Source organism: Schistocerca gregaria, chromosome 1 (genome assembly GCF_023897955.1).
Source record: "Schistocerca gregaria isolate iqSchGreg1 chromosome 1, iqSchGreg1.2, whole genome shotgun sequence".
Classification (NCBI taxonomy): domain Eukaryota; kingdom Metazoa; phylum Arthropoda; class Insecta; order Orthoptera; family Acrididae; genus Schistocerca; species Schistocerca gregaria.
Window position 1 is genome coordinate 674,232,213 of NC_064920.1, and position 22,317 is coordinate 674,254,529.

At 45.1% G+C, this 22,317-nt stretch overlaps 1 protein-coding gene across 5 annotated transcripts in view; it reads right to left on the reverse strand.

Annotated features, from left to right (window-relative positions):
* LOC126362786 (uncharacterized) overlaps positions 1-22,317 on the reverse strand; it is a 1,515,202-nt gene that overhangs the window by 804,989 nt on the left and 687,896 nt on the right. For all 5 annotated transcript variants that reach the window (XM_050007910.1, XM_050007909.1, XM_050007911.1 and 2 more), the window contains one exon: positions 11,728-12,052. In XM_050007910.1, the coding sequence (XP_049863867.1) occupies positions 11,728-11,990 (263 nt within the window). In that variant the 5' untranslated portion in view covers positions 11,991-12,052. The remainder of the gene's footprint in view (positions 1-11,727; positions 12,053-22,317) is intronic.

Here is a 22,317-nt window from a genome sequence, read left to right on the forward strand (position 1 = left end):
ATTCGATACCTCATCCAGAAACGCACCTTCTCGAAACCTGGACAGCAAGCTACACCTTCATGCAGAGCGCCTCTCTTGCAGAGTCTGCCACTTGAGTTTGCTATCACGCTAACCAAATAACCCTGTGACGAAACGCGCCGCTCTTCTTTGGATCTTCTCTATCTCCTCTGTCAACACGACCTGGTACGGATCCCACACTGATGAGCAATACTCAGGTATAGGTCGAACGAGTGTTTTGTAAGCCACCTCCTTTGTTGATGGGCTACAGTTTCTAAGGACTCTCCCAATTAATCTCAACCTGGCACCCGCCTTACCAACCATCAATTTTATATGATCATTCCACTTCAAATCGTTCCGCACGCATACTCACAGATATTTTACAGTAATAACTGCTAACGGTATTTGTTCCGCTATCATATAATCATACAATAAAGGATCCTTCTTTCTACGTATTCGCAATACATTACATTTGTCTAAGTTGAGGGTCAGTTGTCACTCCCTGCACCAAGTGCCTATCCGCTGCAGATCTTACTGCATTTCGCTGCAATTTTCGTGTGTTTACATGACGAAAGAGAAATACCGACACCAGCCGCATTAGTGTAGTGAAATAGTTCAGTGGCGGCAACTGAGTATTTGTGCCGGACCGGGCATCAAACCCGTATTTCCCGCTTTACGCGAGCAGTAGCCTTAATCGCTTCGGCTATCAGAGCATACGTCAGGTCCAACTCAACTTTCCAAATTGTCGCATACTACTTCTGTAGCAGCCCCTGACCATTTTCCTCATTACTCGCAGCATCTAACATGATTCCCGCAAGAGGACGGACCTAGGGTGCATCCATACTGAAGATACCTTGACTGCCGCCAAGGCTTAGATATTACAACTATATGTGCGGTCTATTCTTTCGAGCATGTCCGGAAGAACATACACTACACAGTCACGATTCTGCGGCTGGCAGTTCGGGTTGGACGCGAAGCGTGCTCGGATAGCCGAAACTATTAAGGCGACCACTGGCTAAAGCAGGAAATGCAGGTTCCAGTCCTGGTCCAGTACAAATTTTCACCATTGACTTATTTCAATGCCCTAGTGTGGCTGATGTCGATGTTTTTCTTTCATCACGTCTTTTATGTGAGGTATCACGCCACTCGTCACTGTGAGGGAACCTTCGATAGGAATCTTGCCGGTACGGGGGGCTCGCTGCTGGTAAAACACGAGCAGCTGTCTGTCGTTCCGCACCGCATTCACAGGACGGTGGTGAAGATTTGCCCCGCTTTTGAAGAGCGTCTGCACATCTTCTGTAGCACGTTCGGATGCGGTTCAGGGTAGTCCAAACTGATCGAGGCTGGCCAAATTGGATGTACGTTGTTCACTACTGCAAGATCCGGTTATAGCAATTTTCTGGGTTCTGACAGTAAGGAAGTTTTCCGTACAATATCGGGAGATGGAATATGATACAAGATAGGAAGCCAGTATGTGGGAGTAGACCGCATTCACCCATTAACAATGAACTTGACTTCATTAAGTTGCATGGGTATCTTTTTTACGTATGGGCTATCGAACTAGACAGACGCCCAACGTTCTTGCTGTTGAATATACCAGTTTGAGTGCTAAGCCTCAAGGGTGTCTGCTGAAGATCCACAACTAGAGCCACAGAGTTTGTGGCCAATGTTATTTCTGTTTTTGAGCTTATCAGATGTTCGTGTCAAGACTTTCTTAAAAGATAGTGCCCTGTCTAACGTGATCCCAAGGTGTTTTGGGTGCACTCTTTCGATGAAGTTCGTCATCCTCAAAATGAAACCAAGAGTTCTGTGTGTCAATCTACTGGACAGACAGAAACATGCAACTTCTGTTTTATTTGAGTTAGATTGTAATCGTCCTTTACTGAAATATTAGCTTCAGATGTGTAGATGTGTAGATGTAGATGTGTTTGGTAGCTGTTGTCCAATCATTCAAATAGCCAAAATTTCTGAACTGTATGGAGAAATATATTTATATAAATGAAACAAGAGAGGAGCAAGGACGGATACCTTTCCAAAGCCATTTTCCAGTAGAGCGGTGTTCAAAAAGAAGGAGCAGATTTCAAACGTTTATTGCTTCCAAACTACAAAAGACAGAAACACAATTTCAACATTCCTTGAAAGAGAAAAGTTCAAACTTTTATGCATTTAAAGTGAGCACCATGTGTTACACGTCAAAATCTAAACGGTAGCTCATTTCCTGTCACACACGAAGCAGCTGGTCTCTCGTTATCGAATTCACAGTTTTAACAATGCTATGTTACATACTTTCAAGAGTGTCAGGAATAGTGAGGATAAAAGCGCGGTGCTCACATTGAATACATAAAAATTTGAAATTTTTTCTTTATAGGAATGTTGGAATTGTCTTTCTCTCTTTTGTAGTTTGTGAGCAATAAATGTTTGAAATCTGTTCCTTCTTTTTGAATAGCCCTGTGCTTTTGGACAGCTAACGTCATTTCCTGTAGCTACAGTGAAGATGTCTTTCCAGTGAGCATGTAAAACTGTTTTGTTGTCCGCCCGCATGGAATTAACTGTAATAATTTATAAAGCAGCTTATACCTTCTATCCAGATCATATGCTGTAAGCAGATCAGTGAATACCGTTGATGTTTTCTGCTTCATTTGGTACCCTGCTTCAATAAATGTTGTTAACGAGAAGACCTGAACAGAGCAGCTCCGTCCTGATTGGAAATCAGCCTGCTAACAGGGAGGTTCTGAAAGATTTCTCGACTAAAGTTCTTTAAAGGTACTTATAAATAGTGTTCAGTAGAGCGATTGGATTCCATCACTTCTCGCTTCTTTTCCAGGCTTTAGAGTTTTGAGATCGGCAGGAATTTCACAGAGAAAGTTCTTGAGAACTCAGATTGTTCATTAGTGTTATTTTTGAGCAAAGTAAGTTTTCGTCTGATGTATCTGGCATGAGTTTTATCCCTCGGTGCTTTGCGTGTACGCAGTAAATGTGACGCAGCTCTATGAACTGATATATGAATGCTGTTCCTTACTTTTATTTTGTTTCCTCCAAACTTCCTTAGTAATGACCATGCTTCCCTACTTGATGTTTGAAACATGAGTGAGTCAGTAGTCTCTAACGATCTAGTACGTCTGGCTGTACCAAGGTTATGAAGTAGGTTATCCGCTATTTGCGGCCGGTGTAACATTACAGGACATATTGGGACATACTGAAGTATTCGATACTGTAGACTTTTAGGGGATGTCGATACAGATATGCAAAATGTAAAGGGAAACTCTGATGATGTTTAAATATTGTACTGTGTCAATATTAGGACAATTTGCACAGAAAGAACAAAAATAGAATTAATGTAAAAATATATTAGTGTTAGTAACCTATTTTCATTCAATTTTGTAATTATATTTCATTTTGTAACAGAAAGACTCACTGTTTGCTATCGCTCTGATTAATTGTATAAATTATCAGTTTTGAGCTAAATTATTTCGTATAATATGGACAAGATACTTTTAAAAACTCACCAGCTAAAGAGAAAGTCTGTAAATGAACGTTTAATGCACACTTCTGGAACTTTCTATGAATAAATTCTATATTATGATCGCAAAAATACGAAAACTTGTGAAAACTGTTTCATAACCTAATTTCGAAAGACGATTTGTATCAAGAAATATTGCTAAAAAGATTTATTTACGTTTTGAAACACGATTTAAATCATTTTACATATAAATAGTTGTTCTAAATCACTCAAGAAATATCCAGAATCAAATGTCAAGATTTTTCTGGAAACATCGGTACAAATCTGGTGAAGGTTATCCAGAAGCTGGTAGAAAAATGTTATAAAATCTATTTGGAAATTATGCTTGTAAGAATTTATATGTACTGATCCTTTTACTTACTTTAATCTGTACTAAAATTCTGTAATGTCTAATTTAGTTTTAAATCATGAATTGCTATCGTATTGTAAACAAAACATTGTCGGGGACTCTCATTGTTTGGAAAGATATTAATACACCTAGGAGTTATGAGTTGCCAGTTCGGATATGCAGTGCGGTTAGCTCTGAGAGTCAGTTGTTGAGTCTGTGAAGTCTGTCAGTTCTGTTTTGTAAATAAACGTCTGTAATGAAGAATTACTTGTTGTCGTCAATATAAACTCAAGACCTTTTGCACGAAGCAGACACCTCCTAATGCAACGTTTTAATTTGGTGTTGAGGAGCTGAAATGTTATACCGGTAATCACTTTTTAGAAATTCATCGTACTGTTTCTCGGCAGTTTCATTCCAACCTGGAATACACTGCTTGCGATAGCCCGTGGGGATTGCCTTGTGGTGGTAGTGGTGTTAAGTTCCTATGGGACCAAACTGCTGATGTCATTGGTCCCTAGGTTGACACACTACTTAACGTAACTTAAACCAACTTAGGCTAACGACAACACACACACCCTTGCCCGAGGGAGGACTCGAACCTCCGACTGGCGGAGCCGCGCGAACAGTGGAAAGGTGCCTCAGATTGCTTTGTTCTTTGCGCTTATCATAGCACCAACAAGTCTCTCATCGTCATCTGCTTGTGGGGGAATCTAACCAACACATTAAAAAACTGTGTGCAGTACCCAGGCTCAATCATGAAATTGTGCGTATAGCAGGCAATGCATGTGGATAATCTGCCGAGAGGGCAGCTGGAAGAATAGTTTGGTGGGTACATCTCTCAACATCTTACCTGAATTCGTCTCTTGAAGAACAATGGGCTGTCATTCCATCACCGAGATACAGATGCCTTATTGATAGTGTTTCCAGCAGAGCTCAAATGCTTCACATGGCTCTGAGCACTATGCGACTTAGCTTCTGTGGTCATCAGTCCCCTAGAACTTAGAACTACTTAAATCTAACTAACCTAAGGGCATCACATACATCCATGCCCGAGGCAGGATTCGAACCTGCGACCGTAGCGGTCGCGCGGTTCTAGACTGTAGCGCTTAGAACCGCTCGGCTTCCCCTGCCCTCCCAGCAGAGCTCAAGCAGTTATAAAACGAAGGGTGGACACATATCTTATTAATCTGGAGTAACAGGTGTCCCCATACTTTTGATCAAACAGTGTACAACTTGTACAGAATACAGACTGCAGACTGCAGTTATAAGAGTCGAAGGAAATGAAAAGAGATGCCACCGTTGAGAAGGGAGTGGTGTCTATTAACGATGTTATTCATTCTGTACAATGAGCAAGCAATAAAGGAAAGCGAGGAGAAATTAGAAGATTAATGTACGCGGAGAAGGAATAAGAATTTTGAGATCTGCCAACGACTTTCTAATTCTGTGAGAGGCAGTAAAAGATTTACAGGAAAAGTTAAAGTGAATAGATAGCGTCTTGAAAAGAGATTAGTAGATGAACATCAATTAAAGTAAAACAAGGGGACTTCAGGCGATCCTGAAGGAACTAGGTAAAGAAACGAGGGACTAAAACTAGTAGAAGAGATTCGCTATTTGGGCGGCAAAATAAGTAATGCTGGCTGAAGCAGAGTGGATATAAAATACAGGTTGCAGCAGGAACAAAAGCGTTTCTAAAAAAGAGAAATTTGTTTACTTCGAATACAAAGCGTTAGCGATTCTTTTACGGGGGCATTTGTCCGGAATGCAGCCTTTTAGGAAGGCATTTTATGGATACACAAAATTCTTAATGAGTAGGTAGTAATCGAATGCACGAAAAAAGAAATTTATGGCAAAACTCGAGTGAAAGAACGATTGGTTGATAGGACACGTCCTTATTTAAGCGTATTGTCATATCGCTGTCTTATTTGCGGAGTATATTTGCGGGCAGCTCGTTTTTGCAGTCTCGAGTACGGGACACGGTACTGTTACGTTGTGTTGTATGTAGCTCTGCATGTGAGAGGCAGTGTTGTTATGGAAGTTCAAGTGCTGCTACAAGTTCTATTACAGTAAAATGACGATATATGGATGTGATTCAGAAGAAAGTGCATAATGGTGTAATTAAAAATGAGCAGTGCCGCTGATAACGTATTTGTGTATCCTCTCGTTGCGTATCGCACCGTACCCCAATCATCTGCGCCGTGTTTGGGATCTCAGAATGAACTTATGTCGCTCAGCAATATACACTCCTGGAAATGGAAAAAAGAATACATTGACACCGGTGTGTCAGACCCACCATACTTGCTCCTGACACTGCGAGAGGGCTGTACAAGCAATGATCTCACGCACGGCACAGCGGACACACCAGGAACCGCGGTGTTGGCCGTCGAATGGCGCTAGCTGCGCAGCATTTGTGCACCGCCGCCGTCAGTGTCAGCCAGTTTGCCGTGGCATACGGAGCTCCACCGCAGTCTTTAACACTGGTAGCATGCCGCGACAGCGTGGACGTGAACCGTATGTGCAGTTGACGGACTTTGAGCGAGGGCGTATAGTGGGCATGCGGGAGGCCGGGTGGACGTACCGCCGAATTGCTCAACACGTGGGGCGTGAGGTCTCCACAGTACATCGATGTTGTCGCCAGTGGTCGGCGGAAGGTGCACGTGCCCGTCGACCTGGGACCGGACCGCAGCGACGCACGGATGCACGCCAAGACCGTAGGATCCTACTCAGTGCCGTAGGGGACCGCACCGCCACTTCCCAGCAAATTAGGGACACTGTTGCTCCTGGGGTATCGGCGAGGACCATTCGCAACCGTCTCCATGAAGCTGGGCTACGGTCCCGCACACCGTTAGACCATCTTCCGCTCACGAGCCAACATCGTGCAGCCCGCCTCCAGTGGTGTCGCGACAGGCGTGAATGGAGACGTGTCGTCTTCAGCGATGAGAGTCGCTTCTGCCTTGGTGCCAATGACGGTCGTATGCGTGTTTGGCGCCGTGCAGGTGAGCGCCACAATCAGGACTGCATACGACCGAGGCACACAGGGCCAACACCCGGCATCATGGTGTGGAGAGCGATCTCCTACACTGGCCGTACACCTCTGGTGATCATCGAGGGGACACTGAATAGTGCACGGAACATCCAAACCGTCATCGAACCCATCGTTCTACCATTCCTTGACCGGCAAGGGAACTTGTTGTTCCAACAGGACAACGCACGTCCGCATGTATCCCGTGCCACCCAACGTGCTCTAGAAGGTGTAAGTCAACTACCCTGGCCAGCAAGATCTCCGGATCTGTCCCCCATTGAGCATGTTTGGGACTGGATGAAGCGTCGTCTCACGCGGTCTGCCTGTCCAGCACGAACGCTGGTCCAACTGAGGCGCCAGGTGGAAATGGCATGGCAAGCCGTTCCACAGGACTACATCCAGCATCTCTACGATCATCTCCATGGGAGAATAGCAGCCTGCATTGCTGCGAAAGGTGGATATACACTGTACTAGTGCCGACATTGTGCATGCTCTGTTGCCTGTGTCTATGTGCCTGTGGTTCTGTCAGTGTGATCATGTGATGTATCTGACACCAGGAATGTGTCAATAAAGTTTCCCCCTCCTAGGACAATGAATTCACGGTGTTCTTATTTCAATTTCCAGGAGTGTAGTTTACCGCAAAAGAGAGCATTCAATTGTCAGTGTCTTTTAGCTCCCTCTATCATTTTCTTCCTGTGTTGTCCATGTTTTACTGCTGACGCTCTGCTTCATCCCACGCTTTGGTGTGGGTGAGCACATGTTTTTGAACGATTGTTACCCATGTTTTCTGTTTCGTTTTATATTCCTGTTCAGGAATGTTACTGAACGGGCGCTGATGACCTTGCTGTCGTGCGTCCAAAACCGCTCTACTACTACTACTACTACTACTACTACTACTACTGCTGCTGCTACCCCTACTGTAGTGAGCGTGAGAACGTGCGTTCGGTCATCGCGTTCCGCATCATCAACAATCAACCGCGCCGCGACGGTTACGCGCACGCTCGTATAAGTGAGAACTGAAAAATTAACTTTACGGACAGTGTTATACCATTATTAATGTCAAGGAGGACTGGTACCAAATATATGTGTGTGCCTGACGACCGTAAGAACCTTCGATCCATCATTCGGCTTCCGCATCATTAACACTCACCCGCGTCACGTCTGTTACGCCTATGCTCGTCCAAGTGATATTGTGGATAGATAATCATCAAGAATGTTAATTGGGATAAGCAGTTATGACTTAGAATGTAAACAGTGCAGCCTGTGATTTCTTATCGTCTCAGACGAGGGCTTCCCTACAACCGCTTGCATAATTAGATACATAATTTCAGGCAAGCCAGCACAAGTGTGGAGCAAAACAGTACGACCGTCGCGGTATTATGAGGTACGTGGTGTGGACAGGGCGCGCGGTCACGAAACGAGAAGCGACAACCAGTTAAAGAGTTCCTCCACCATTTGTACCCCAGACACAACGAGGAATTGTACGTTTGGTAATGGAAGGAATGTGGGGATTAAAAATTCTGGAGGCAGACCAAGGATTGACTACAGTAAGCAGATTCAAATGGATGGAGGCTGTAATACTGACAGAGGTGAAGAGTTTTGCACAATATAGACTAGTGTGGAGAGACGCATTAAACCAGTCTTCGGATTGAAGACCACAGCAAGGTACAATCCACAGCGGATGATCAACAGAAGTGAAAGTAACGCTGAGTGTGTTCGGGGGCAGATAATAGTACCAATGATGTTCTCAATAAACATAACCGGCTTGTTAGAGTTTTCAGCACGCATAGATTGATCGGTGATTATCCTATGACTTACAGCTAACAGCATATTGTTATTGCAACGGTTCAATTATTGACAGAATAGGAGCTATATTTAAATATTGGTAAATGGAAAATAATGGCGAGAACAGGGAAAGGCCATGATAACATCTGATTAAAAGATCAATAGTAAACGTCTTCAGCCTGTCAGATCGTTTGGATGTCAGGGGTTATACCACGAACCGATATGAAGTGGAAGTGAAGCGTTAAGTCATTAATAGGTAAGGTGAATGAAAAGCTCAGGTCTCATGGAAACATTTTGGGAAACTGGGTTGGAACTACAAAGGAAACGGGGAACAAAGGGTAGTGCTACAAATTGTAGAGTCTGCTGCACTATTTGGAATTATTTTCAAACAGGCAAGACAGCAGACAATGATGGAACTGAGAGGCACTTCATTAGAATCATAATAGGTCACTATAGCTGAAGAAAGCCGACAGAAGGAAATTAAACGGACGAGCTCGGGGATCTTTGAAAGGTGGTGGGTGGTGGTGGTGGTTAGTGTTTAACGTCCCGTCGACAACGAGGCCATTAGAGACGGAGCGCAAGCTCGGGTTAGGGAAGGATTGGGAAGGAAATCGGCCGTGCCCTTTCAAAGGAACCATCCCGGCATTTGCCTGAAACGATTTAGGGAAATCACGGAAAACCTAAATCAGGATGGCCGGAGACGGGATTGAACCGTCGTCCTCCCGAATGCGAGTCCAGTGTGCTAACCACTGCGCCACCTCGCTCGGTGATCTTTGAAAGGAGGGCGGCGTTAGTTTCGCAGATCTTGCCCTGTACTTTTTGGAGAATCGCCGTTCGGAGAAAACTGTACTTTACATGGCTACTTCCGTTTTATTTATCAGTAGACAAGTTCGTCAGCGAAATCTGTACAAACGAAAGCATTATTACGCCTCAAAAAGCAACGTTCCGCGAGTCCAACATCGAATTGGAATTTCATAGCAGTGAATATCTCTTTATGCGCAGTCTATGTCATGAAGTAAGTCGTGGTGAAGCAGGCGCAGGGAGAAACTACGGGGCTGTTTCTATGTGTTGCACTAGCTGCTGTAATGTATACAAGCTACAAACAGCCGTGTATCCTATATGAAAAAAGGTATGATCGATACCTTCCTTGGATAAAATGTGATAATTTCTACGAAGCGCTGACGTTCGTGAACTGTTCGAAAGTGGACTAGTGCTGCTACTGTGAACAACTGCAGTGAAAATCACAGAGTACAATGTAACATTGATGTCTGAGGTTAGTGCCGATTACTGAGATGCATGTAGGCTAACAGATATACTTCAGTGGGCAGCTTCTTCCCAGATAAGCTCTTGAGCAATTGCATGTGTAACAGCTGGAGGGAAAACGCTCCTGTGAAGCAGTGAATGGGATGGCGCGCACTCCATGTTCACGAAGATACCGCTAAGGTGCCTCTGGTCACCTGACCATATTTTTTTAGAGCGAGACTGTACTTTAGATCCAGCTCCGACCATCCTCTTGATATACAGGGTGGTCAGAAAATGTGTGAAATGCTTGTAGGGATGTTACAGGGCAGGCTGTACTGAGACATAAATGTTAAGAAAGAAATTCGATACGTTGCTCTGTTTCGGAGTTATTTAGCATAGAATTTAGCCAATTGGGGCGTCGCTCGCTGCAATTCAAGCGGCTTGCCAGGGGCGGTGTTGCCCAATGCGTGCTTTGTCTCGTTAGCTGAAACTTGAATTTACGCGCGCGACGATCGTATTGGCTAACTCCAATGCTAAATAACTCGGAAACGGCGCAACGTATCGAATTTCTTTCTTAACATTTATCTTTCAGTACAACCTGCCCTGTAACATCCCTACAAGCATTTCACACATTCTCTTACCACCCTGTATATGTTGCAGCAGAGAGATCATAGCTCGGGACGATTCCGCAATGATCTCGTAAAGTAAATATGTAATCGCGGTTCCTACAGTAAAGGGCGTTTTCAGGCAGTATGAATTGAGAAGTAGAGATAACGTACAAGTGTGCTGTGAGGTGACTCATCAGAAACAAGGAAATAAATCTCACCAACACGCGTAATAAATATACAGTTTAGCAAGCTCTGACGCCACATAGACACAGGGGACCACGTGGGAAGATGGCTAAGAACTCGGTGGAACTTGGGAGCAACTGGGCAGAAATCTAGTGGGTCTGAAGGAACTTCGAGTCGACAGTCGATAAATCTGTCCAGTTACCTTCCGCAGACATATACAGGCTACAGTTTGACGCGGTGTTCACGGTATAGATACAGACGCTAGCTTACATCGATGCTCGATACAGTGTGACTTGGCTGAAGTGGCACCATCTCCTCGGTAAATACTGAAGTTGCCAATACCACTCATCTGTTTTGACAAATGTCATCAGAATGGTGGACATAAACCAGTCACCAAAATATACGTAAAATGTGCTACACAACAGGAATTATAAGTGGTTTTTGATGTTACAATAGCATTTTTTTCTATATGTGTAATGGATATATCGAACCTACCGATACCGGACATGATTTAACTATCGACCTAACGATTATTGCGTGTGACGTCATATACCAGCGTAAAGAGAAAGCACCAGCGTTGACAACATTCGTGTTCCTTCTTCTTTTGTGGAGGTTAGGGGATGTATGCCTACGAAGTCTTTCGCGGCGTATTTCTTGAGTAAAAGTCTCTCGGTGTACATACCCGATTCAAGGGATGGCGCTGCAAGCAACGCGGGATAGAAACTACATCTATGGAAGTAGAGGGCACCACTTCACTACGCGCCATATCGCTGTTACCGTGACGTATTCCAGCCAATCAGAATCCGCCCTTTGCATATAAAAGTGGGAGCCTCGCTAGTTTATGACAGTTAGTTTTAGCCCTGACGACGACCATGGAAGTAGTGGTCGAAAGCTTGGAGTTTTATCCTGAAATGACGCGGCATGTACACCGAGAGATTTTTAATGAAGGTAGGGGATGTAGGTGGGAGGGATGTGGGTTTTGTTGCCAGAAACTTCGCTGAACTGAGCGAGTAGGGCTGTGCGCGGCGCGGCGCAGCGGACTGACCTTTTGAGCGGGGGGTGCTTGGTGCCGTTGACGACGAGCTTGTTGCGGTGCGTCTTGGCGGGCGGCGGCGCGGGGTCGGCGGTGGGCGTGGGCGTGCCCGCCGTGGCCGTGGCGCTGGCGCTGGTGCTGGTGTCTGCGGAGCTGCTCGTGGGGCTGACGCTACTGTCGGTGGCGCTGGCGCGCACGCCGCGCAGCTCCAGCTGCAGCTGCATGTTCTTGGGCAGCGGCGGCTTCTCCTCCACCGGCAGCATGTAGGACAGCATGGCGCATCACCGCTCTCCGCTGGCTGGTGGCTGGGCGCTCACTGGGGCCTCGCAGCCGCCATCTGCAACGAGAGGAGGCCTCACTGCACGAGGAGGAGGGGCGGCGCCGGCGGTGGGGCTCTGCGCGCTGCGCCTCTCTGCCGTGTGCCGTACCTGCTGCACTCGCCCGGCCTGCCGCCGCAGCGGTGGACGCTGAAGCGCGCTACCGAGGTCACACTCGACTCGGAACTGCACTGGTGGGCAACACTCGAGGAGGAAAGTAAATTTCGCGTCACTTATCACTGCCAAGTAACATAGATCGATTAAACTACACTAGTGGCCATTAAATTTGCTACACCAAGAAGACATGCAGATGATAACGGGTATTGACTGGAAAAATATATTATACTAGAACTGACATGTGATTACATTTTCACGTAATTTCGGTGCATAGATTCTGAGAAATCAGTACCCAGAACAACCACGTCTGGCCGTAATAACGGCCTTCATACGCCCGGGCATTGAGTCAAACAGAGCTTGGATGGCGTGTACAGGTACAGCTGCCCATGCAGCTTTAACGCCATACCACAGTTCATCAAGAGTAGCAACTGGCGTATTGTCACGAGCTAGTTGCTCAGTCACCATTCACCAGACGTTTTCAATTGGTGAGAGGTTTGGAGAATGTGCTGGTCAGGGAGGCAGTCGAGCATTTTCTGTACCCAGAAAGGCGCGTACAGGACCTGCAACATTCTGTCGTGCATTATCCTGCTGACATGTAGGGTTTCGAAGCGATCGAATGAAGGGTAGAGCCACGGGTCGTAACACATCTGAAATGTAACTTCCGCTGTTCAAAGTGCCGTCAATGCGAACAACAGGTGCCCGACACGTGTAGCCAATGGCAACCCATACTATCACGCCGGGTGATACGCCAGTATGGCGATTACGAATACACGCTTGCAATGTGCGTTCACTGCGATATCGCCAAACACGGATGCGACCATCACGATGCTATAAACAGAACCTGGATTCATCCTAAAAAGTGACCTTTTGCCAGTCGTGCACCCAGGTTCGTCGTTGAGTACACCATCGCAAGCGCTCCTGTCTGTGATGCAGCGTGAAGGGTAACCGCAGCCACCGTCTACGAGCTGATAGTCCATGCTGTTGCAAACGTCGTCGAACTGTTCGTCCAGATGGTTGTTGTCTTGCAAACGTCCCTATCTGTGGACTCAGGGATCGAGACGTGGCTGCACGATCCGTTATAGCCAAGCGGATAAGATGCCTGTCATCTCGACTGCTAGTGATACGAGGCCGTTGGGATCCAGCACGGATTTCCGATTTACTCTCCTGAACCCACCAATTCCATATTCTGTGAACAGTTATTGGATTTCGACCAACGCGAGGAGCAATGTCGCGATACGATAAACCGCAATCGCGATAGGCTACAACCCGACCTTTTCAAAGTCGGAAACTTGATGGTACTCATTTCTCCTCCTTACACGAGGTATCGCAACATCGTTTCACCAGGCAACGCCGGTCAACTGCTGCTTGTGTACGAGAAATCAGTTGAAAACTTTCATCATGTCAGCACGTTGTAGGTGTCGCCACCGGCGCCAACATTGTGTGAATACTCTGAAAAGCTAATCATTTGCATATCACAGCATCTTCTTCCTCTCTCCTAAATTACACGCCTGTAGCACGTCATCTTCCTGGTGTAGCAATTTTAATGGCCAGTAGTGTAGTAACACACGAGTACATGGAGCTGCTACAGAGCCGTACAGAAGGTAACTGAAAGACATATTCAACGATTCGAACAGAAATTACAGTTTTATTCAAGGACAATAATCACACTCAAGCCACATCGATTTTTATTGTCACCTGGACACAGCAAAAGGCGGGACACGGTTCTTAACAGAGTGCGTGAGCACCACAGACGACAGTGTACGCTCTGTTATGAGCTCCTACGCCTCCCAAACGTGCTATTTGGGGTTTTAGTCTGGGGAACCGGCTGAACAGTCCATTTGCCGAATATTCTCTCCTTAGAAGAGCTCCTCCACCTGCGTTGTTCGGCATCGCCACACACTGTCACCCATAAAAACTGGCTTGGTGTGGGGCTCGCGCTCTGGGTTTTCATTTTTGTTACTGGCAACACATCAGTCTCGGAAACTCTGACACTTTCAAGAAAATTTTAATTTTAAGTTTGAAGTCGGATAAAAAATGACAAAAGAAATATTTTCTTCGTGCGTTATAATAACAAATAAATAACTTTCCGTTTTCCTCCTTCACTTTTACTGTGAAACCATGCTTCCTGGCAAATTTCATGATTCTAGGTCAATGGGAACTTCGCTATAGCTTTCGATGAATGACTTTGGGAGTATTAAGAAATGTAACTTAAATGGCCGTATCTTTTGATTGCACTGAATTACAAGCTTAACTTTTTTGGTATGTGGCATACATTCCAACTCGATATGCGTATCAGTTTCTGATAAAAAAAAGGCGTCTTTACAGATGAAAGGACACATAGTCAGTCGGGTAACAACGGACGAAAAAAAATTTTTTTTCGTGTGATGTAATCGCATATTAAGTTTTCCCGTTTGTTCTCATACTTGTATTGTGAAATCTTGCTTCATGCGAAATTTTACGATTCTAGGTCAAATTTAAGTTCAAATGGCTCTGAGCACTATGGAACTGAACATCTGAGGCTGCGAACCATGGATGAAGGGTATCAGACGGATTCCATATTCCTTGACTTCCGGAAAGTGTTTGACTCGGTGCCCCACTGCAGACTCCTAACTAAGGTACGAGCATATGGGATTGGTTCCCAAATATGTGAGTGGCTCGAAGACTTCTTCAGTAATAGAACCCAGTACATTGTCCTCGATGGTGAGGTTATCATCTAGAGTGCCCCAGGGAAGTGTGGTAGGTCCGCTGTTGTTTTCAATCTACATAAATGATCTTTTGGATAGGGTGTATAGCAATGTGCGCCTGTTTGCGGATGATACTGTGGTGCACGGGAAGATGTCGTCGTTGAGTGACTGTTGGAGGATACAAGATGACTTGGACAGGATTTGTGATTGGTGTAAATAATGCAAGCTAACTCTAAATATAGATACATGTAAATTAATGCAGATCAATAGGAAAAAGAATCCTGTAATGTTTGAATACTCCATTAGTAGTGTAGCGCTTGACACAGTCACGTCGATTAAATATTTGGGCGTAACATTGCAGAGCGATATGAAGTGCGACATGCATGTAATGGCAGTTCTGAGGAACGCGGATAGTCTTCTTCGGTTCATTGGTAGAATTTTGGGAAGATGTGGTTCATATGTAAAGAAGACCGCTTATAAAACACTAATACGACCTACTCTTGAGAACTGCTCGAGCGTTTGGGATCCCTACCAGGTCGGATTGAGAGGGGACATAGAAGCAATTCAGAGGCGGGCTGCTAGAATTGTTACTGGTAGGTTTGATCATCACGCGAGTGTTACGGAAATGCTTCAGGAACTCGGGTGGGAGTCTCTAGAGGAAAGTAGGCGTTCTTTTCGTGAATCGCTACTAAGGAAAGTTAGAGAACCAGCATTTGAAGCTGACTGCAGTACAATTTTACTGCCGCCAACTTACATCGCGGATAGACCACAAAGATAAGATAAGTGAGATCAGTGCTCGTACAGAGGCATATAGGCAGTCATTTTTCCCTCGTTCTGTTTGGGAGTGGAGCAGTGAGAGAAGATGCTAGTTGTGTGGTACCAGGCACCCTCCGCCATGCACCGTATGGTGGATTACGGAGTATGTATGTAGATGTAGATGGTTCGGGGTGGTTAATTGCGTCACTTCCCACCTGATGTTATGTAAGAGTTTGAGAGTATCAAAATATGCGACGTAAATGGCGATAATTTTTGATTGCACTGAGTTAGAAACTTCAATTTTTCACATCGCCAATGGACAGTAGCTTGTTTTATGTGATCGATTTCAACATGGTTCGTCAATCCGTTCCTGAGAAAAATGGTTTTCAAGAGTCGTACAGAGAGACAAACAGCCACACAACAAAATGATCCCCCTTATGCCTACTGAGGTATGGAGCAATAAAAGTGAAGTCTGGGCCGAATGCACTCCAGAAAACACGCTCTCAGGGAAGGAGCACAGTGCCATAGCAACGTTGACCGTTGAATTTTGCGTGCTCAAAGACGTGGAAATTAGTACGCCCCAGGTACGTTAAACACCCGTGCAACATTATTGCTCTCCATGCCTTAAAACCTGGAGCACCAAAACGATCAATTCGACAGTGTTGCTGGCTGCATTACGTACCTTCATTTGGCGTGAGGTGGGAACACGTAATGCACCGAGGAACATTATCGAAGATGATCGGTGTGGTGCTCCAGGTCTTATGGTGTGGGGAGGTATAGCTTTTCATGCGCGTATTGACCTCCAGACCTTTGAGCACGCTACACTCACCACTCAGTGTTATTATCAGATTCAGATCCCTCCGAATGTGCGTCTTTTCAGTGGTGCATAAAACCCTGACTTCACTTCTATGCATGACAATGGGCGAAGGCATCAACAGCACAGGTTGAGGAGCTCGTGGAATGAGACGGTATTCGGCGAATGGACTGTCCTACGGGTTCACCTGACTTTAAATCCCACTGAACACGTTTGAGATGCGTTAGGGAGGTGTGTTGCAGCACGTGTTGTCAAACGCGCTGGTGGAGGAATTGAATCCCCTACAGCAAGGACCGGTTATTGTCCTCGCAGTTGGCAGAGCATGCATCGCCGTTCGTGGTGACCACACACCCTGTCAAGAACCGTTTCCAGCTTCTGTAACTTTCAGGGGATCATCACGAATCGCGGTCACTTCAGTGTCATTGATGTCTTTCAATAAAAGTGTCACAGTGCATATTTCTTCCAGTTACATTCTGTACTATACTGCAGCAGTTCTTTCCATGTATGGTCCAACTGTCATCGAGCTATGTAACTTGGCCGTTACATGCGAAAGTTAGTTTATTGCTCATTTTTCGCACCCGTATAATTGTTTCGAATACTAACTGTGGAAGAACATCTACACTATTTGCCTTTGAAAGTCCAAGCAGGAAGGACAGCTAATAACGGGATTTTATTTATTTGTTTATGCAGTACAGAAGGAAGAAAATAGGATTAAATTTTTTGAGGTAACACAGAGCTGCCTCCTCTGACTGCTACATCGTCTCTAACTCAGTTAGGAATCGAGTCGAACTGAACTTGGGCGACATACACGGGAACGAGATTGCATGCTGCTTCACCTCTGTGCCAGGTTTCATCTGTCGTAGTGGCTGGCGAGTAGCGGTGGTGTACGGGTCTCTCAGCACCCCATGTCCAAACTCAAAGGTTGTCGATTCGATTAAATCCCTAGGAACTACAGTTACGAACAACTTAAACTTGCAACAGTCACACAGAAAATTTTGTGGACAAGGCGAGTCAAGGACTGAGTTTGGTTGCCAAAACTCTTAGATGGTCCAACAGACTTACGAGAGTCTTACTGCACTACTCTTGTCCGTTCTCTTCCGCAGTAGTCCTGCTCGGTATGGGATCCTTATCAGAGGACATTGACGGAAGACATCGTAAATGCTCACAGAACGGCACCTCGTTTTGATCTTTCAAGAAATGGGGATGAGACTGTCAGGGACATGATACGTGAGTTTCAGTCCTACCCACACACAGAGACCATAAAATAAGAAAAATCAGAGCTGAGCGGAATGATTTAGGTCTTCATTTTCTGTAAGTGCAATTTGAGAATGGAACACTAGATAAAAAGTTTGAAAGTGTTTCTATACATGCTCTGCAAAACACTTAAGTGTGAACTGCAGAGTAATCAAGTAGATGTGGATGTAGATGTAGGCACATGTTTTCAATGAGCAAGAGATCTGTAGAACGTTCTTGTTAGGGAAACAGCCGAACACACTAATTAACAATGCAGGTGAGGGTAGCGCAGGAAACATTCGGTCTTGCGTTACCTTGTTGTTAAATGACGTCACCGACATCTTGAAGATAGAGCACAGCCACAAATCTTAACGCGTACGAAATGTAACACCTGATGTCCAGATTTCCGGCTACGCAAACCAGAGAGGACAGTATTGTGTACCTAATAGCATCACGTCAGGAGCTGGACCCGTATTACGATGACGAATGCAATCGCATAACATTTGTTCTCCTTGGAGCGTCCACGTGCACATACGTCCATCCTGATGCTGTACACAGAACCGTGAGTCACCTCAAAAAGCTCCTGTGTCCAGCGTTGTCCCTGAACGGACCACTGTCTGTCTTCTGCAGGTCTTCTTGCATTTCGCTATAATTTTCTAGCGTTGCGACTTTTCTGTAGACAACAACGCCATCCGCGAACGGCCTCGTGGTGGTACCGACATTATCCACTAGGTCATTTATACGTATTGTCAATAGTAACAGTCTCACATCAGTTCCTCGGAGCACACCAGAAGCTCCTTTTTCCTCATCACCAGAATCTACACGGGAAGAGGAACAGAAATGGTGGCGTACGTTTCTGATCGTCATCCTGCGTAATTGCCGTCGTCCGCCGGGTGGGGACGTTGATCTCGAATCCTCCCTTCGTGCTTCTCCCGAGATGCAGGCTGCATGCCAACGCTTGGTTAATTCTTTATATTCTCTCTCCTTCATCAGCTTCGAGTTAACATTCTACATGGACTTCTTTGAGATCAATACCTGACGTCTAAACAAACGTACTTAAGACGTCATTTCCGATATAGGTAGATGACCCCTATGAGATTTTCCAGCTTCCATTGCCTGTTACTACAATACTCAGTCCAACATAAGTGCGAATAGAAACCTTCTTTGCAATTTAATGCTGTGCACAGGGGTATAACAGAAGCTCGATCTTTACTTGCACTGTGTACACTCTACCATCCCATGCCCAGTTAATACTCGACAGCACGATTCAAAGCTTCAGTGCACCAGCACCTCAATGACACCACTCGAAAGCGCTGCAAGACGGTTCCAATATATACTTACGATAAGGGATAAGCTAGTAAATTGCTCACTCTTAGCGTGTGTAGCTTTTTCTTCTATTCAGGAAAGGACAAGTATCTTAAAGAGTCGAATTTTAATTTCTCGACAGCGACCACAGATCGTCATATTGCAGCTGATGTTCATGTGTTGCCCATTTTATAATGCTAACGATAGAGCCACCTAACCTGACACATAAAACACCCCAAGGTTAGAGAGTCACATTAGATAATTTTTGCTGCAATCTGTCATTTGGGGTTGAGAAACAAATGAAGATACAATTCAACAGCGGAACGTACTTTGAAACGAAATGCGAATTGGCAGCTGGATGTTAACAGAAAATACGAGATGAAACATACTATAATTTATATTATCGAAATATAACATACTACAGAAATTTCAAATAATGTGTGCTCGTAAATACACTGACGGAAAAAAATTGGAACACCAAAAAATAGTGAATCTAGGATAACGTAACTGTGGGAATACGTTTGTTTAGGTAATATATTTAAGTGATTAACGTTGCAAGCTCACACGTTAATGCAAGTGTCAGGTAAGGCAATGCAAAGCTAAAATTCTTGTACGTTGATAGCTGATGTAACCGCCAATAATGTTGAATTCAAGCATGCAAACGTATATACATTGTGTTGCACAGGTACCGAATGTATTTCTGTGGTGCAGTTCCATGCCTGTTGTACTTGGTCGGTCAATACAGGGAGGTTAATGCTGGTTGTAGATGACGGTGGAGTTGCCGTGCGATGATCTCTCATATGGTGCTCGACTGGAGATAGGTCTGGCGATCGAGCAAGCCGACGCAACATGTCGACACTATGCAGAGCCTGTTGGATTACAACAGCGGCATGTGGGCGGGCGTTATCCTGTTTGATAACACCCCCTTGAATGCTGTTCATGAATGGGAGCATAATAGATCGAATCACCAGACTGATGTACAAATTTGCTGCCAGGGTGTGTGGGTAACCACGAGAGCTCTCCTGCTGTCATTCGGAATCACACTTCTGACCATAACTTCAGATGTAGGCCCAGTGTGTCTAGCACGCAGGTAGGTGGGTTTCAGGCCTCAACTGGCGTGTTTCTAACCAAAACGCAGCCTCATTAGCACTGAGGCAGAACCAGATTTCATTAGAAAACACAACAGACCTCCACTCTGCCCTCCAATAAGCTCTCATTTAACACCAATGAAGTCGCGAACTGCGTTGGTTTGGGGTCAGTTAAATGCACGCTACACGTTGTTTGGTCTCGGAGCTGTCCTTGAAGTAAACGATCTGTAACAATTCGTTGTGTCACTGTGGCGACAACTGCTGCTAAAATTGCTGCTGCAGATGCAGTGCGATGCGCCAGAGCCATACGCCGAACGCGATGGTCTTCCCTCTTGGGAATGCCACGTGACCGTCCGGATCCCTGTCTTGTTACGACGGCATATTCTCGTGACCACAGCTGCCAGCAAACATATATCGTGGTTGAATTCCTGCCAAGCCATTCTGCAGTATCGCGGAATTAACATCCAACTTCTCGTAGCCCTATTACATGATTTCGTTCAAACTCAGTGAGGTATTGATATCGGCGTATTTGTCACCTTAAAGGCATTCTTGACATCATCTCACCACGTCCAATCGCAATGAGAACTAATACTCACTACCGGTACAGCGTGTATTTAAAGCAAACCTGATTTGCTTCCTAACGCCACCCTTATACGATCGGCACGAAATCTTTCAGATGTAGGAACACGCCTACCAACTTCCGATTATGTCGCACAACTCCTTCTTGTTGTTACGATTTTTTCCGTCAGTGCACATATTTCATATCTGAATAACACCTCAAAATTGACCACTTATAGGTCGTAAATCCACTGAGAAACAGATAATTTAGTTAGGAGCGTTATGTTCTCGTAAATGGTTTTTACCACAAAGTGATTCCGAAATATGACCCTGACCAGCTCGAAATAGTAAAAGCAATATGTGATTACGCAGATATAAGCATTTGATAACTTTTTGGTGTAAATACATGTAAGTTCACTAACGATCTTTAAAATGAAGAGAACTGAAGATCGTATTTATGAGATAGTCATGAATCAAAAGGACTTCAAATAGCAAGTTACTCGTTACTATGGCAGGCCGAGCAACTTTTATTGAACGCTGCGTTACACTTCAGAGTGTCACAGGTAAATGGCCGGCCAGGGTGGCCGAGCGGTTCTAGGCGCTACAGTCTGAAACCGCGCGACCGCTACGGTCGCAGGTTCGAATCCTGCCATGGGCATGGATGTGTGTGATGTCCTTAGGTTAGTTAGGTTTAAGTAGTTCTAACTTCTAGGGGACTGATGACCTCAGATGTTAAGTCCCATAGTGCTCAGACCCATGCGAACCATTCTTGAACAGATAAATGACACTATTTTTCAGCAAAGTCGCCAAGTAAAATGATGGGAACGTTCTGCCAATAATTCTGTTCCTCAGCGATACAAATCCGCTCCTTTGTCACGGAACCATTCGAGAAATACTGCGTGAACCGCCTCATCTGCGGAAAATGTTTTTCCCCGAGATGTTCTCTCAGATTACCGGAAATCACATCTTCCTTCCTGCCCAAACAGAATCAGCCACGTAAGTAAAGACTTGGTGAAATTTTTAGCACCATTCCTCTACGCCTGGACGCTATATTGCATATGGTTCATATGCTGCTAGAACTTCACGGCTAATGTGAGTGCAGTGTAAACATTTGGCCGACAAGAATCGTACTGTCCCGTGTATATCAGTTTTGGAGTACGTTTCAAGTTTCCCTCACTCCCACACTGCAATGCAACTGTTATCCACATCACAGCACAACTGTCTACAGGAAACCTGGAACATGTACTCCCTTCTGAAAATGCGTCACTCTCGTTGCACGCACGGGGCGACGTGGGTAACTTACTTCCTGAAATCCCTACTTATTAGAGCGTGTGTCGCAGTTTAGTGTATCGTACGAGTAAGAGAGAGTACTTGAAGGCGGGGAAGGAGGCGGGGGGGGGGGGGGGGGGAGATGTCGGGTCTAACTTTGCTGCAGAAAGCTTCTCACTATTCATCATTTATGCAAATCACAAGAAAATGTAATACGGAATGAACAAACTGGGAACTGAAGTTCGTTGCTCTTCAGTACGAGTTCTGGGCCCCGAGACTTTTGTCATTCCATTCTAAACGGTATTCAAAGTTAGCTTGCACATCACGGTTCTTTACTAGGAGATGGAGGCAAACCCACATCTAAATCTATATGATTACTCTGCAATTCACAATTAAGTGCTTGGCAGAGGGTTAATCAAACCACCTACAAGCTATTTCTCTACCGTTCCATTCACGAATTG